The following is an 18,590-nucleotide window of genomic DNA, read 5'->3' as shown; positions in this document are numbered from 1 at the left end:
CAGGTCGCTCTGAACACGGAAGCGGGACATCCGTGGCGAGTGATGGCAGTGTCGGGAACGGAAAAAACGGGTCAGTAGCCGGGACAGGAGAGCAAAAACGTGGTCGGAAATGAGTCGTAAAGCCAGGAGAGGAGAGTAGACGTAGTCAGGATCAAAAAACGGGTCGAAGCCGGGGAACAGACGGGAGCAAATACAAGTGGGAGTCAGGGTCGAGAAAGCTTGCCTAGAGTAAACTGAGAATCACAGACGGACTGACAGGTGACAGAAAGGTGTGGGTTTAAATAGGGACAGGGAGCCAATCAGAGTCCGAGGCAGTTGGCGCCAAAGGAGCTGGCGAGGTGAGTCAAATCAGTGTCATGACAGAAACTAGAGTGGTTGTCTTTGCTGAAACACGCAAACTAAATATGAATAAAATGATGACTCACAACACGCGGTAAGCCTTCTCTCCTGGCTTTGATCTCTTTGATCTCGGCAAAACTAACATCCAATGCCACGGAAACAAAATGAAAATAAATCCAATAAGTCATTTTATTCATATTTAGTTTCTTTTGTCTTTTATTAGCATATTTGCTATTGGAGTAATCCCAAAGTCATTGAAAGTAATCCAGTTAAAGTAACCCTACCCAACCCTGATCAGATAGTTATCACGCATTCGCTTATTATTAACATTCGTATAACATGTTGGATGTTTTGTAAATAGTCTTCTCATGTTCGCAAGAGATAAGACAAGTTTGTCGTGTTTTCAAGTTGCGGTTGGTATCCTCCCCTCCTTATCTAGGAGACACAGATGGAGCTAGGACCTTCCAAGTTAAATCAAGCAGGAAGCTGATGAGCTAGCTCCCAGGTTTAGTTGTTCCTCAGCTTTTTCTCATCTGGGATATAATCAAGCGCATGGACTTCTTGATTTTGAGATAAAAATGTCTCAATGAACCCAACAATCACAGTTTAAATTAGCTTCTGTGACGCTATAAAAGGATTGTTGTCTTCTTCTGCGTATGCCCAAAACTTGCTTCTTCTAGGATTCTTCTTTTCTTTGCTAAAACAAGAGTCTGCTTCTTCTCATAGTTTTCTACGTTTGCTACACCTATTCCAAAAACTAGCATTGTCTTTTTTTGTGTGAAACCTTAGCATTGTCTAGACTTGCTCCATCCATCCATCCATCCATTATCTGCACCGCTTATCCTCAGTAGGGTCGCGGGGGTGCAGGAGCCCCTCCCAGCTATCTTCGGGCAGTGGGTAGGGGACACCCTGAACTGGTTGCAAGCCAGAGACAGACAATTCACTCACTCTTTCACACTTATGGACAATTTGGACCGGCCAATTAACCTGACATGCATGTTTTTGGAATGTGGGAGGAAACCGGAGTGCCCGGAGGAAACCCATGCGAGCACAGGGAGAACATGCAAACTCCACACAGGGGGTTCGATCTCACACGCTAACCACTGCGCCGCCGTGCTGCCCTTAGACTTGTTCCTTTTAGGCTAAAAACTCACAAAGTCTTCTTTGTTGCTGTCATGGTTGCCATGGCGCCCAATTGGCCGCGCTCTTGTGTGTCACGGTTGCCATGGCGGCCAATTGGCCCCGCCCGTGTGGCGCCAGCTGCAGCTTGTTAACCAATTGGCTCCCTGTCAGTATTTAAACTCTGTCCTGTCAGTCCCCTTTTGTCGGTGCAGTACTTTCTATGCTATGCTTATGGGTTTTAACGCACAAAAATGCGTTTATTCGAGGAATCAACTCCTTGCCCGGAACAATTCTCGTGCCGGCGTGATGAGGGGGCCCTATCGTGGCTGCAGAGCCGGAGCTAAGGCTAAGCGGCTAGCACCGTTTTAAGTCTTTGGTTCTGTCCGTAATCATGGTAAATGTGAACTCTCTACCAAATAAGACCGATGAACTGGCTGTGCTGGTGAAAAACATCAAAGCATACAGGGAATGCAGTTTGCTGTCTTTTATGGAAACGTGGCTCACGTCTAGCATCCCAAACGCTAACGTAGAGCTACCTGGCTTCAGCGCTGCTAGGCCAGACAGAGACACAAAAGCCTGCTGGAAGCGGAGAGGAGGCGAACTCGCTATCTACGTGAACACGAGGTGGTGTAACCCTGAGCACAAAGATTTCCATCTGCTGCAGGGACGTCGAAATTTTGGACTAGCCTGTGACGTCATCCACTCCGCTGTTGCTAAACTACAACACAGCACCCCGAGGCCATTCTGTTAATCTCTTAATAAACAACAAAAGGATACTGCTGGAAGTGTAAATTTCCCTACGGGGATAAATATCTATCCATCTATCTATCTTTCTGTCTATCTATCCATCTATCTATCTTTCTGTCTATCGATCTATCTATCTATCTAGACATCTAGACATCTATCTATCTAGACATCTATCTAGACATCTATCTAGACATCTATCTACACATCTATCTACACATCTATCTACACATCTATCGATCGATCTAGACATCTATCTAGACATCTAGACATCTAGACATCTATCTACACATCTGTCTATCTATCTGGACATCTATCTATCTATCTAGACATCTATCTACCTAGACATCTATCTATCGAGACATCTATCTATCTATTGATTGATCTAGACATCTATCTAGACATCTATCTATCTATCTAGACATCATCTACCTAGACATCTATCTATCGAGACATCTATCTATCTATCGATCGATCTAGACATCTATCTAGACATCTATCTATCTATCTAGACATCTATCTATCTATCTAGACATCCATCTACCTAGACATCTATCTATCTATCGATCCATCTAGACATCTATCTAGACATCTATCTATCTATCTATCTAGACATCTATCTATCGATCGATCGATCTAGACATCTATCTACACATCTATCTACACATCTATCTATCTATCTAGACATCTATCTATCTATCTAGACATCTATCTATCTATCGAGACATCTATCTATCTATCGATCGATCTAGACATCTATCGATCGATCTAGACATCTATCTATCTAGACATCTATTTATCTAGACATCTATCTAGACATCTATCTATCTAGACATCTATCTATCGATCGATCGAACTATATCTCTAATCTGTGGTCTGTGCAGCCCTTTAAGACTCTTTGTGAATAAAGGCTAAACAAATAAACATGACTGGACTTTAATGTTTGCCCTACTGTGGACTTGTACTCCGGAGCGATGAACAACTGTTGATGTTGTCATTTGAGAAAAATGCCATTATTATTTCATCCTATGCAGTTTTTTGGGTTAAACCCGATTCTGAAGGGCGACTTATATTCCAGAGCGATTTATAACCGCCTCTCACTGACCTGTCTCCCGACCCGGTTGTTGTGAAGCCGCATCCGAGCGTGGATGTCCCGGTAGGTCTCCCGGGCGTCCAGGAAGTCCCTGGAGAACTTCTCCCCGAATTCCACGTCGGGGCTGCAGCCCCCCCACTCCCAGGAGTCCTGCGGCCCGGGCAACTCGGCGGGGAAGTGCTCCATGACCCCGTGGACCATTCCCTTCCCCCGATTGATGGCCTCCAGTTGCAGGCGGTGCAGCTTGATGCGGAAGGCCTCCTCGTCCCCGCGGCGCTTCTGGTCGCAGCTGCAGGCCTTCAGCTTGCCCATGGAACAGGCGTTGGCCACCGCGTGCACCACCCCCGCCGCCGCGATGGCGTAGGCGAAGGCGCTCTCTCGGAAACCTGAGGGGGGAGATGCCGATTTTGGTCAGACCGTCCGGTGTTGCGTAATCCGAGTGCGACCGTTCCATGACAAGATATTCTTGACAGGATTTTCGTGTCGGGAACGAAAAAAACAGGTCAGTAGCCGGGATAGAAGAGCAAAAACGTGGTCGGGATCGGCAGCGAGTCGAAAGCCAGGAGAGGAGAGTAGCTGTGGTTAATCGGAGCGGTAGAACAGACGTGGTCGAGATCAAAACAGGTCGTCATTCGGGACGGGAGAGCAGACGTGGTCTAGCTCGAAACAGATCGTAACGGGAGACAAAGAAGCGCAAAAACAGGACAGGTGAAAAAGGACTTGCCGTGTAAAAACAGAGATTCGCAGACGGACCGACAAAAAGGGACTGACAGGACAGAGTTTAAATACTAACAGGGAGCCAATCTGTCAACTAGCTGCAATTTGAGGGAATATAAATTGAACCATATCTTGGGCAAAATGATCAGTCAATGAAATAAAAAAGGCAGTAACAAAGTGTGTGAACTAACTTAAGGTTTGTGGTACACAGGGTTGGGTAGGGTTACTTTAACTGGATTACTTTCAATGACTTTTGGATTACTCCAATACCAAATATGCAAATACAAGACAAAAGAAACTAAATAGGAATAAAATGACTCCATTTTGTGCAGGCTTGGGGAGTAACGGAATACATGGAACGGCAAAAATGATGTTTGGATTTATTTTCATCTTGTTTCTGTCGCATTTGATGTTAGTTTTGCCGGAGATCAAAGAGATCAAAGCCAGGAGAGAAAGCTTACCACGTGTTGTGAGTCATTTTATTCACATTTAGTTTATTTTGTCTTATATTAGCATATTTGGTATTGGAGTATTCCAAAAGTCATTGAAAGTAATCCAGTTAAAGTAACCCTACCCAATCCTGTTTAAACCCACGTCTGTCTGTCACCTGTGGTCAGTCCGTTTTCGAACCTCAGTTTACTCTAGGCAAGCTTTTCGACCCGCTTTTCAAATGTACCTCATTCCTATGTGTGTATTTAAACAACAAATATCGTCATTTGTACTTAGATAAAGAGTGTGTTCTTTTATCCATGTGTTGAGAGTTGAGAAAGTAGTCATGGATGCGTGTGCACTTTGAGTTACTTTAGTAATGTAATCCAGTAACCCTACCCAACCCCGGTGGTACAGTATGTGAGAAAATCAGTGATTCCCACTGTACAGCCACACACGCAAGCTCATGAGATTGGGATAGCACTTAGCCTCCTCCCTCATACATAGAAACCCGGTTTTCGGTCTTTCCGATGCAAGGCGGGCGGCCCCCAGACCAGGAACAAATCAATCTAACAAATAATTCACCGGCTGCGGCATGCCCGGCTGAACTGATGGCAGAGGAAGTGGCAAAAGGAATGAAAGATTTAAGGGAAACTGTCACTTCGGCTTACGGAAACCACGCCGCTGCTTTCCTGCCGAGACTCGGGAAAGTGCTGGGAGGAGAAAGCATTCCCAAAAGACGGGAAAAGTAACAGAGGAGAGGTATCCCCCGATTTCCCTTCTTCCATCTTACCGGCAATCTCCACCAATCCGGTGCCCGGATTGTCAATCTTCCCGTACGCTAGCAAACTAGTAGCATCTGCACGCCATGCCGGTTTCTGTCACAGGCCAGAAACGGAGACAGGACCCAATAGCGGAAGTGGCACGGGTAGCTAATGGCAGGGAAGCTGGTCGAGAGCCGGGACGGGGGAGCAAGGGCGGTAACGAGTCCAGACAAAAGGTCGGCAGCAAGTATCGGGCAGGCTTTAGCTTTTTCAAATGTTGTGGCATATTACTACACAAAGCGTGTAACGGTCACTGTGTTCTTACATTCAGGCATCTATCGTTTGTTTTTGTCTGTTTCCTTCTCCAGTCACCCTTCCAGCCACTTGACTGCAGGCTTTAGCTTTTTCAAATGCAAACAATTCAACTCCATTCTAAGCTACAACCTGTTGTGGCATATTATTACACACAACGTGTAACGGTCACTGTGTTCTTTCATTCAGGCATCTATCATTTGTTTTTGTCTGTTTCCTTCTCCAGTCACCCTATCGGCCACGTGGCTGCAGGCTTTGGCTTTTTCAAATGCATACAGTTCAACTCCATTCTAAGCTAAAACCTTTTGTGGCATATCATTACATACAGCATGTAATGGTCTCTGTGTTCTTACATTTAGGTATCATTTGTTTTTGTCTGTTTCCTTCTCCAGTCACCCTATCAGCCACTTGGCTGCAGGCTTTAGCTTTTACAAATGCAAACAGTTCAACTCCATTCTAAGCTACAACCTGTTGTGGCATATTATTACACATAGCGTGTAACGGTCACTGTGTTCTTACATTCAGGCATCTATCGTTTGTTTTTATCTGTTTCCTTCTCCAGTCACCCTATCAGCCACTTGGCTGAGTTTAGTGATTCAGGGTCCTGACGCTGGACAAATTGAATCTTTTACCAGATTTCAAGTAGATTTTCCTACGACGCCCCTAGAGTCAGCTACTTACTCCAACTCTGACTGTTTACAGCGTTCAAAAGCATTTTAATCTTGAAGCATTGTAGTAAAGGAGTGTGTGAAAACAAACAATTATCATTCCCTATCATCACGTGTTTTATTGTGACAAAATGACTTTCACAATTACCTCCCTTTTATTTTGGTCAAAACCTGTTCAACAGGAAGTGACTGGAATGTAATTCATTTTGTGTTTATTGATTTCCTACGACATCAGTCTGACGTTCGGAATGACCGTGTGTAATATTCACCAGTAGATGTAGTAGCTTAGAATGGAGTTGAAGGGTGTGCATTCCAAAAAAGGCATAACTGGCAGCCAAGTGGCTAATATGAATGGCTAGAGAAGAAAACTGTGAAAAACGATGGAAGGAGACCATCTCAGGCAGGGCTCACCTGTTTGCAGTAAGTGGCTGAGAGCACCACCGGTTGTCAGGAACCAGAACAGGATCAGGACCCAAAAGCGTGACGTTCTCACACAAGCCTTTTATTTTACGGGAAATGGGGAGTCATGCACGTTAGGCAGCGGTCTGGCGTGGAAGGACAGGAAGCCAGAGGCCGACGAGATCGATTCCAATTGCCCGAGTTGATATCGGACAGGACGGGACCGACAGACAGGATGGATAATGAAACAGGATATCGAAAATAAACAGGACAAACAAGACGGGAACGAAAACTGGAGAGAATAATAAACAGGACAAAAATAGACAGGAACGAAACTGGAAACCAGTATTAACCAGGACAAAAATAAACGGGAACAATACCGTACAGGAAATACCAACAGGAAACAGGACCGAGTCAGAACCCAAGTTTTATCTACCTAGACATGTATCTATCTAGACATCTATCTAGACATCGAGACATTTATCTAGACATCCATCTATCTAGACATCTATCTATCTATCTTAAATTGGCTGAATAAATAAATACAATAAAATTTGATTTGATATGTCATAGTGCCTGTAGAAAGAAATATTTCACTTGCAGGTAGTTTTTATCAACAGAATTACTTTTATTTGATTTTTTTTCTTGCATTTTTATTTGATTTTTTCTTAGTAAACTCTATCCATCTAGACATCTATCTAGACATCTATCTAGACATGTATCCATCCAGATATATATCTATCGATCTATCTAGACATCTATCTATCTATTTAGACATCTATCCATCTATCTAGACGTCTATCTAGACGTCTATCTAGACATCTATCCATCTATCTAGACATCTATCTACCTATCTAGACATCTATCTAGACATCTATCTATCTAGACATGCATCTATCCAGACATATATCTATCTATCTCTATCTATCTATCTAGACATCTATCCAGACATCTATTTAGACATCTATCCATCTATTTAGACGTCTACCTAGACATCCATCTATCTATCTAGACACCTATCTAGACATCTATCTAGACATCTATCTATTTCTTGCAATTTAGTGTGAAAGAAACATCTCATCTCATTAGCTACACCGCTTATCCTCAGTAGGGTCGCGGGGGTGCTGGAGCCCACCCCAGCAATCATCGGGCAGTGGGCAGGGGACACCCTGAACTGGTTGCCAGCCAATCGCAGGAAGGAAAGAAAGAAACATGTGAAATGATATACGCAGTAATACTGTGTCATCATTTCACAAGTCTCAACGGAGTATAAGTCGCACCCAAGACCAAACCATGACAGAAAAACTACGACTTATAGCCTAGAAAATAGGGTATTTTTTCCGCTCTGTACAACACACCGGGGCTATAAGTGACCTCAAATCCCCAAAAATACACAAAAGGTCCCCGCTCATCCATCCCGGCGCCCCAAAGAACCGGATTCTCTTTCCAGTCCGGAAGATCCCCTTTCATCCTTTGTAGCCAACTCGCAAAGCTTGAAACACTTCAAACGGCGCCGGAGGAAAACCGATCTGCACCAAGTTTGGTAATCTGCAGATGACCAGTTTTTGAACTCTTTTGTCCGAGCGTCCAAAGTTGAAAGGAATCGACGCGAGGGGAGCACGCGCAAACTCCTTCTGCTTACACGGGTGTTCAAGCAGCCGTGTCCTTGCGTCTCACCGCCGTCTCGATGACAAGTTGGGCGTGAAATGAAACCGCTTTGAACATCCGATTTGGAATCGACGCCTTCGTACTTGTCGTGAAGCGCAACGAGTCGCTTCACGACAACAACAAAAAGACGCAAGTGTGACTAGACAAATGCATTAAACAGGGTTCGTACGGGTGCTTGAAATCCTTGAAAATGCTTGATTTGTCACAAGCCAGAAACGGAGACAGGACCCAATAGCGTTCGTTTACTCAGTTTTATTGATAAACAGGGTTGGGTAGGGTTACTTTATCTGGATTACTTTCAATGACTCTTGGATTACTCCAATACCAAATATGCTAATAAAAGACAAAAGAAACTCAATAGGAATAAAATGATGACTCACAACACGTGGTAAGCTTTCTCTCCTGGCTTTGATCTCTTTGATCTCCGACAAAACTAACATAAAATGCGACAGAAACAAAATGAAAAGAAATCCAAACAGCTTGCCAACATCATTTTTGCCGTCCCATGTATTCCGTTACTCCCCAAGCCTGCACAAAATGTAGTCATTTTATTCCTATTTAGTTTCTTTTGTCTTTTATTAGCATATTTGAGATTGGAGTAATCCAAAAGTAATTGAAAGTAGTCAAGTTAAAGTAACACTACCCAACCCTGTTGATAAACATAGCAGTGCTTGCTTCCACGATCCGATGATCAACAGACACAGGTAGCAGGTGGCAGGAACGCGGAAGTGGCACTTCTGTGTTGAGCGAGGATAGTCGTAGGCAGCAGGAAAGATGGTCGATAACCGGGACAGGAGAGCAAGGGCGGTAACGAGTCCAGAAAAGAGGTCGGCAACAGGTATCAGGCAGGAAACAGGGCAAAACAGGTCGATGGTCAGGACGAAAGAGCCGGGCAGAAACGGGTCCAGAACGGGTCGGCAACAGGTATCAGGCAGGAAACAGGGCAAAACAAGTCGATGGTAGGATGAAAGAGCCGGGCAGAAACGGGTCGGCAACAGGTATCAGGCAGTAGAAAACAAGGCAGGAAAATGTCAGAAGGTACGGAGCTTGCCTAGCTGGGAGCATAGGTTCGCAGACGGTCTGACAGCTTCCTCTTGGAAGCCGAGTGTTTAAAAAGAGTCAGGGACTCAATCAGCGACCAGGCCTGTTGCAGCAGTCGCTGGTGCTCCGAATCAGCAATCATGACAGTCGCGAAACATTGGGTGCACCGGGAATCGAACTTGGATCACGGCGCTGTAATTATCATATCCTAAGCACTGTGATATAGGTGACTTACAAAAAGGCCTTCGATTTCATCTCATGATCACACTATTTTTAGCCACGTACCAGAGATGAATGTTAGAGAATGGCAAAAAAAAAGTCGTCAATACATTTAATAACTTATTTTGTTGGATGGAACGGTTTAAGAGTGTTCTGCAAAAAAAGCATGTATCGAAAAAAGTACACACTTGCACATCATTCTACTAATATTATTATTGCCGATGTGAATCACCTGTGCCCGCTCCTTTGGCTTCGACCCGTTTTTGACCCCGACCACGTCTGCTTTTCTGTCCCGGTTTACAACCCGTTTCTGACCCCGACCACGTTTTTGCTCCCCTGTCCCGGCTATCGACCTGTTTTTCCGTCTTTGACACCGCCATTGCTCGTTACGTAAGATCCAATTCCGTGTTTGGATCACAGTCCGAATACGAGAGTGACTTGCTTGATTGCTTAAAATGATTACTGATGTGACTCAGCTGTGCCCGCTCATTTGGAGCGGGCTCTGATTGGCTCCCTGTCAGTATTTAAACCCAGTCCTGTCAATCCCCTGTTGTTAGTCCGTCTGTGAATCTCTGTGTATACTAGGCAAGCCTTTTTTGACCCCGACTCACGCCTGTCCTGTTTTTCGATCCTGTTTGTCTTCCGCTACGACCTGTTTTGATCCCGAACACGTCTCCTGTCCCGACTTACGACCTCTTTTTGTCCCCCGACTATGTCTTCTCTCCCGTTCTGGCTTACGACTCGTTTCCGGTACTGACCACGTTTAGGATTCCTTGTCCTGGCTATCGACCTGTTTTTCCGTCCTTGACGCAATTGGGTCCTAAGTCCTTTCTGGTCCTGACATCTACAGGTATTGTTTATTGTTTTTTTTACTCAAAAAAATGACGTAAAATAATTTTGGGTCATTAAAAGTAAAAATAGTCTCATCAAAAATGATGAATCCAAATGAATAACCCGTATTACCCGCTGAGCCGGTGAGCACAAATGATCCCGAAACCTTTCCACTGTCATTTCAGGCAACACGATAATTTGAGTTTAAAAAAAGAAAAAAATGTCATTTGTGCAGGGAATCCATTTTTAAACATTTCTATGGAGGGCGTACCTGATACTTAAAAGAAGTGCGCCTTAATTACCAAAACACTGCATTAAAGGGCTATTCTACTCTAGTCTTGTTATTTACATATTCTTTCTTTTTAAACTATTCTATATAATTACTTTGTATTATACAATACAATATCTTTATTACTCTATTCTTTTTCATCTATTATATTATCATTATTGAGAGTTCGCGTGTCAAATGTTTTCTTGTATATATCATGTTTATGGTTTAAATTGGCTGAATAAATAAATACAATAAAATTTGATTTGATATGTCATAGTGCCTGTAGAAAGAAATATTTCACTTGCAGGTAGTTTTTATCAACAGAATTACTTTTATTTGATTTTTTTTCTTGCATTTTTATTTGATTTTTTTCTTAGTAAACTCTATCCATCTATCTATCTAGACATCTAGACATCTATTCATCTATCTATCTATCTAGACATCTATCTAGACATCTATCTATCCTATCCATCTATCTTTCTAGCCATCTATCTATCCATCTAGATCTAGATCTAACTAAAGACCTATCTATCTAGAACTAGATCTAACTAAAGATCTATCTATCTAGAACTAGATCTAACTAAAGATCTATCTATCCATCTGGACATCTCAACATCTATCAATCTATCTATCTAGACATCTATCTCTCCTATCCATCTATCTTTCTAGAAATCTATCTATCCATCTAGATCTAACTAAAGATCTATCTATCTAGACTAGAGCTAACTAAAGGTCTATCTATCCATCTAGACATCTCAACATCTATCTATCTATCTAGACATCTATCTATCTATCTATCTAGATCTAACTAAAGATTTATCTATCTATCGAGAACTAGATCTAACTAAAGATCTATCTAGAAATCCATCTATCTATCTAGACATCTATCTATCTAGACATCTTTCTAGGACAGACTAAAGATCTAACTATCTAGATCTAACTAAAGATCTATCCATCTAGATTTCAATCTAACTAAAGATCTATCCATCTAGATCTAGATCTAACTTAAGATCTATCAATCTATCTAGAACTAAATCTAACTAAAGATCTAGCTATTGATTGATCGATCTATCTAATGAAGATGATAAACAAAACCAAATCAAATGAAATTGGCAAGTTTACTAGTTTTATTCTTAAATTGAATAAATGATTTCAAAAAATGTATTTAAAAAAACTAATAAAACGACTAGATTTCCTTATAAAAATAATTCACGAATTAAATAAATATAAATGTTATTTGAAAAAATGTAAAATCAGCAACATGAGTCAAGGTTATACTATAAATAATTATGAAATCAAATAATTGATTACATGATAAAATAATAAACTACGTTTAAAAAATAGACTAAAAAACGGCAACATTTGATTGGACGAATAATACGTTTTTGTTTCTATTCACCCCCCAAAAAAATCAGTTTTGTTAACCTCTCTTGAAGACGACGCTGTCGTAGGGGATCTTATTCCTGGTCTCCAAGCTGGAACAGTTCCAGCGGTGTCCCCGAAACTGGTGCTGGCACTCGTGGATGGCGATCTGGATCCCTTGGATGGCCGAGGCTGTCACGTCCGGGGAGCGCATGCAAACCTCCAGCTGGCGGCGCGTCAGGCCCGGCAGCGTCAAGCACACCGTGTTGGCGTTGAGGATGGGGTCCATGTTGGGAAGTTTCAGGCCCAGGATCTCGTTGGAGTCTACCCTGCGAGGGAAAACCGGGTCATGAGGAGACGTAGTTCACCCCCGAAACGGGTGCTGGCAAAAACCTGATAATAGAGGTCGACTGATTATCCGGCAGGACGATTATCGGCACCGATATTTGGGAATTGAAGGATATCGGCAGTGTTCCCTCTAAGCTGGCTAGATTTTCTTGTTCTTAGCGCACAAGAAAATCTAGCCAGCTCACAAAAATCAGGGCTCAAAATTGCTAATTAAGAAGCCAATTAAGTCAAAATTACAGTTCATGAAGGTCAAAATACACGGGTTCCCCCGGCTTTGTGTCCTAAATGCGGTATTTTGAAGTCGAGTCGAAGTAGAACGAAGTTGAGTAAAGTTAGTAGAGTTTGTCGAGAACCGGCTTCTTTGGCTCGGCTCACTAAAAGGAACCGGCTCTTTTGGGTCCTAAACGGCTCTTCGGGTTGTTTTTGCTTCTTTCATCCCAACATGACCAAATATTATGTAAAACAATGCACAAAATGACTTAAAGGAAGGGGGGAATAGAACAAAAAAGAAAAAAATACCAAAATGAAAAAGTAGTTAAAAGCTGAGAGAAAAACAAAACAAAATGAAGAAAAAAAAAGTTAAAAAGCCAGAAAAAAAGAAAAGAAAGAAATGTAGGAAAAAAATAAATAGAGAACAAAAAGAAAAAAGTAACAGCTCGGAAAAAATAAACACAATGAGATTTTTTTTAAAGGAATTAAAAAAAAGTAGAAAAAAAACACGGAAAAAAGAAGAAAAAGTTTGTGTTGCATTCAAATCATTTCCAATGATATCAAGTGAATCTTGTTGCCAACATTGTACTTTCACTCAAAAATGTGATTAAGTACAGTTCTGTATTGTGCAACCAACTAAATCATCCCCCAAAAATGTTAGTATTATGCGACAAAATATACCAGGAAAAAAAAGAAATAAAAATCTTGTGAAAGAATTGTTGTAAAAACAAATGACATTTGTAAGCAATCGTACATGAGTCAATTCATTCAAAAGTGAAAAATAATTTTGCATTGCCGGAAACTCAGCAAAATGTAACTTGATGTCAAGTTTTGGACATGTTTGATAATGAATTATCTTGCCACACTTGGGATTACCGTTGCTCACTGTTGTTTTAAGCGTCGCTCACCGACTTTGTGTGAACGCTCAGACCCGTAAGGAAAATGACAGGGAACATTGGATATCGGTATCGGCATTTTTATTAATTCAACAGGCCTCTTAAATACATTTATAACTGGATTACTTAGGCTTAGGTAAGACTGAGCCTCTCTCTCACTCTAACCACCCCATACCCTCTGATTGGTAAAGCGACCCGGGGAAGAGCCAATAAAGCACGAAGAATACCGTTAGGGTAAAGTAAATACTGGCAGCTCTGCTAACTCCTAAGATCCCGACACGCCTGAGAATCGAAATTGCTGATAATATTGAGATTTTAAAAAGTCCATGTGTGATTAAGAGTAAAAAATGTAGTTCTTTTAAGGAAGCATGTTCAGATGGAGACTGATACATGAGCTCTTATCATAACATGAGTTGGCCAATCAAGCGTGTGTATTTGTGATTAAGAGAGAGCATAAAAATCGGAGTGATTAGCTGTTACCATAACACGAGTTGGTCAATCTGTCTCTAAAACAGGAGTGGTAAAGGCTGGTGCGGCGGGATGTCTTTTTTTTGTAGCCATTCCGTTCTTGGGAATATTATTCGGCTCGCCGGCGAGTTACCCGTTCCGGACGGGAGATTCTTGTCGGGAATACCGGCTCTTTCCCAGGAAGCAGCACTATCGACTCGGCTCACTCACGACCCCGAGAACCTCGCTCAAGGAGAATGCCCAGCATTTACGGGCATTCTGCTTGTTTCGAATTTTTTTAATAAAAAGCTGCCTTGAAAATGTTCAATTAATACCTCGCTTAAAATAGGTCAAGTCAAATCAAGTCTATTTCCCCTGATCTAAAACCTATGAGGGCAAGGGAAAACTCAAAAACCTTAAGTCAAGTCTATATGTATAGCCCTTAATCACAAAGAGTCTCAAAGGGCTGCACAGTTCGAAGACTATTGCAAACTAAAGACTATTATGACAGCATCCCCTGATCTAAAACCTACATGAGGGCAAGGAAAAACTCAAAAACCTCAACATGAGGATAATGAAGTCAGGTCAAGTCATGTTTATTTGTATAGCCCTTAATGACAAAGAGTCTCAAAGGGCTGCAAAGACCACAGATTATTGCAAACCACAGACTATTATTTCACCATCCCCTGATCTAAAACCTACATGGGGGCAAAGGAAAACTCAAAAACCCTCAAGTCAAGTCAAGTCTATTTGTGACGCCCTGAATCACAAAGAGTCTCAAAGGGCTGCACAGATCAAATACTACTGCAAACTACAGACTAATATGACACCATCCCCTGATCTAAAACCTACATGAGGGCAAGGGAAAACTCAAAAACCCTCAAAAACCTCAAAATGAGGATAATGAAGTCAAGTCAAGTCATGTTTATTTGTATAGCCCTTAATGACAAAGAGTCTCAAAGGGTTGCACAGACCACAGATTATTTCGGACTATTATGACACCATCCCCTGATCCAAAGACTACATGAGGGCAAAGGAAAACTCAAAGACCTTAAGTCAAGTCAAGTCTGTTTGTATAGCCCATAATCACAAAGAGTCTCAAAGGGCTGCACAAATCAAAGACTATTGCAAACTTCAGACTATTATGACACCATCCCCTGATCTAAAACCTACGTGAGGGCAAGGGAAAACTCAAAGACCTTAAGTCAAGTCAAGTCAAGTCTATTTGTATAGCCCTTAATAGCAAAGAGTCTCAAAGGGCTGCACAAATCAAAGACTATTGCAAACTACAGACTAATATGACACATCCCCTGATCTAAAACCTATATAAGGGCAAGGCAAAACTCAAAAACCTCAAGTCATGTTATTTGTTTGGCCCTTAATCACAAAGAGTCTCAAAGGGCTGCATAGACCAAAGACTATTGCAAACTACAGACTATTACGACACCATCACCTGATACTGTCAACATCAAATATCGTTTTTTCATATGCTATAGAATAGAAATGTGATTTAAGCTCTGTAGTTCATCCATTCATTGGTTTGTCTGAAAAACAATGGCGAGGGAATTATTTTGAGAAGCCGACATCAACGAGAGCTCGAACGCATCGCGTCGGGAACTGGCAAATCCAGATTTCCGTGCCTCCATTGCGGCTCTTGAGGTATTTCTTTTCAAGTGTTTGCCAGGCCGCCCTTGTGGCCTCTTAGAAGAGCAGACCACAATCTCGGTGACGGGAAGTCAAGGAGAATTTGGACCGGCTGGAATGTCTGCCTTTGATGGATGCGCTTTTGGCGCTCGTGCCATCCATTCTCACCTTGTTTGCGGTAATTTACGAGCGCGGATGAAGAAATATTCTTGTTCTCTCTTATTATTTCCCCTTTTCCTTCTTTTTTCTTTCTTGAACTTTTTCGTTTCCTTTGTCTTTCTCCTCCTTTGGATTCTTCCCTTCCTTCTTTCTTCTTTCCTTCTTTCTTCTTCTCTTTTGTCTTCTGATGCTTTATCCTCATTTTTCTCCTTCTACCTATTATCTTTCTTTCATTTTTCTTTTCTCAATATTGTCCTTTTCCTTCTTTTCATCCTTCGTTTTCAGTTTCTCACCCTTCACTCTCTCTTGTCCTTTTTTGTTTCCTATGTCTTTCTCCTCCTTTACATTCTTCCCTTCCTTCTTCTCCTCTTCTTTCTTCTTCTCTTTTGTCTTCTGATGCTTTATCCTCATTTTCTTGTCTTTGATCTTTTCCTTCTTATCTTTCACCTGTTTTTCCGGTACCCCTTCTTTTCTCACCCCTTACCTTCTCTTTTCCTTTTTCTTGTTTTTCTCCGTGATTTTCTATGGCATCTTCTTCTCCTCCTACCTCATCTTTTCCTTCTAATGCTCCTTCTCCTCCTCCTCTACAATATTCTCTTTTATTTTCTCCTCATTTTTCTTTTCTCAATATTGTCCTTTTCCTTCTTTTCATCCTTCGTTTTCAGTCTCTCACCCTTCACTCTCTCTTGTCCTTTTTCGTTTCCTTTGCCTTTCTCCTCCTTTATTCTTTCCTTCTTTCTTCTCCTTCTCCCTTTTTTGTCTTCTGATGCTTTATCCTCATTTTTGTCATTCTACCTCTTATTTTTCTTTCCTTCTCAACGTCCACTTTCTTCTCCCCTTACTTCTTTTCCCTCTCTACCTTCTTCTTCACCTTCTCTTTTTTTGTATACTTCTCCTTGATTTTCTTTTTCTACTCTATCTCTTTTTCATTTTTCTCCTTCTTCTCTTTCACCTGCTTCTCATTATGCTTTCCCTCCTTATAGTCCTTGAACTCTGTATTGTTCTCTTCCTTTACTCTCCCCTTTTCTTTCTTCGCCTGCCTTCTCCTTCACCCTCTTCTCCTTCTCCTCACCTAATTTTTCTTCTCTTTATCTTATTCCTCCATCCTCTCCTCCTTTTCCTCTTTTTTCACCTTTTTATTTTTTGTCATTGATCTTTTCCTTCTTATCTTTCACCTGTTTTTCCTGTACCCCTTCTTTTCTCACCCTTTTTTTTCTTTTTCTTCTCTTTCTCCGTGATTTTCTATGACTCCTTCTCCTTCTTCTTCTCCTCCTACTTCATCTTTTCCTTCTTATGCTCCTTCACCTCCTCTTCTACAATATTCTCTTTTATTTTCTCCTAATTTTTCCTTTTCATGATTGTCCTTTTTCTGCCTGTTCTTCTCTTTCCCCATCTTTACCTTCATAACCTTCTCCTTTATTTGTTCCTTTGCCCCTTTTAATTCTACTTCTCTTTCTTCTACTTCTTTTTCTTCTTCTTCTCCTTCAAAGGAGAACCTTTACCTTCTTCTCTTTCCGTTTATTTTCCGTCTTTTTCGTTTCTCGTTCTTTTTGACCTTTTCCTTCTCCTTTTCCATTTTCTCCTTCTTTTCCTCCTTTTATTTATCCCTCTCCTCATTTTTTATTGTTTAGCTTTTAAATCATCCAGTTTAGCAATAACACACCTATGGCCTTTGAGGAATCAAGTGTCTCTTAAATTCCTACTTTGGAGATCCGTTATCTCCCTTGACAAATAATAACATCTGCCAGTTTCTAATCAACAAACGTCTTCAGTCTCGATCTGTTTTTGCCAATTGAAGACATTCGGAGTAACTCAGGGGCCATATTTAGACAGATTGAGGGAAACCTCCTCGATCGGTAGTGAGATCCAACCTTCCTGTGCAGAGTTTGCATGTTCTCCCCGTGCTTGCGTGGGTTTCCTCCCACATTCCCCAAAACATGCATGTCAGGTTAATTGGCCGGTCCAAAATCTCGTCCCTTCTTGTGAGTTGTCTGTCTCTGTATGCCCTGGCAACCAGTTCAGGGTGTCCCCTGCCCACTGCCTGAAGATAGCTGGAATGGGCTCCAGCACCCCCCCGACCCTACTGAGGATAATGGATAGATGAAAACAATTTTAGCTTTATTTTAGCTTGGGATTTTTTTTTTTTTAGCCATTGTGAAAGAGTTGTAAATGTTTGACTTCTATCACTGGGCGTGAATGGCATCATTCATGTCAGTTTACAGCAGCCCATTGGCGCAAAAAGATCGTAGATCATTGATAGGAACAGCTCAAAATAGCAGCAAGATGGCGACTTAATTTCAGTCATCAAAGCCAACAAAAAAGAAACTTTCTTTTGATAGGCACAGGATTGCTTCCTTTGGAATTAGTGGAAAATGTAAAAATTGGCCTTGAAAGTACTTGAATTGGGCCCTACTGAGGATAAGCGCTGGAGATAATGGATAGATGGATCTTTACTCCCACAGTGGCACAAAACAAACAATATTTGTGACCTGATCTACCGAAATGAGTTACAGTGATATATCAAATATCAAATTTAGGTTTTTGGTATCGTTGAAAAATATAAGAAATGAGCTTTAAAAGGATATGATAGTCAATGCTATTAGATCACAGGTGTTGAACAAATGGCCCGCGGGCCAGGTCAGGCCCGCTAAGGGATCGAATCCGGCCTGTGAGACAACACTCAGAGAAGCGCAAGAGAAAAACAAGCTGCAGGTTGAAATATCTCCACTTGGTGTTGCCAAAGCCAGGTGCCTCGAACAAAGACGCTGTACTTGTATTTATTTATTTCTCTCTCTCTCTCTCTCTCTCTCTCTCTCTCTCTCTCTCTCTCTCTCTTTTTCACCCCTTTTCTCCCACTCTCTGTCTCTTTCACTCTCTGTGTCTCTCTTTTTCTCTTCCTTTGTTGCC

General features: G+C 41.7%; 1 protein-coding gene across 1 annotated transcript in view; it reads right to left on the bottom strand.

The window, feature by feature from the left end:
• The window catches only part of wnt10a (wingless-type MMTV integration site family, member 10a), a 46,760-nt gene extending 31,234 nt beyond the window's left edge, over positions 1–15,526 (bottom strand). The window contains exons 1-3 of the mRNA XM_088353489.1: positions 15,465–15,526; positions 12,043–12,308; positions 3,311–3,684 (exon numbers count right to left, since the gene is read on the bottom strand). Of these exons, the coding sequence (XP_088209615.1) occupies positions 3,311–3,684; positions 12,043–12,308; positions 15,465–15,526 (702 nt within the window). The remainder of the gene's footprint in view (positions 1–3,310; positions 3,685–12,042; positions 12,309–15,464) is intronic.
• Between the last annotated feature and the right edge of the window lie 3,064 nt (positions 15,527–18,590).

The sequence above is a fragment of the Urocampus carinirostris genome, chromosome 14 (assembly GCF_059441175.1).
Source record: "Urocampus carinirostris isolate Australia breed hairy pipefish chromosome 14, RoL_Ucar_1.0, whole genome shotgun sequence".
NCBI classification, from domain to species: Eukaryota; Metazoa; Chordata; class Actinopteri; order Syngnathiformes; family Syngnathidae; genus Urocampus; species Urocampus carinirostris.
The sequence above is the reverse complement of the archived record's forward strand: the minus strand, read 5'-3'. Positions and strand labels throughout refer to the sequence as shown.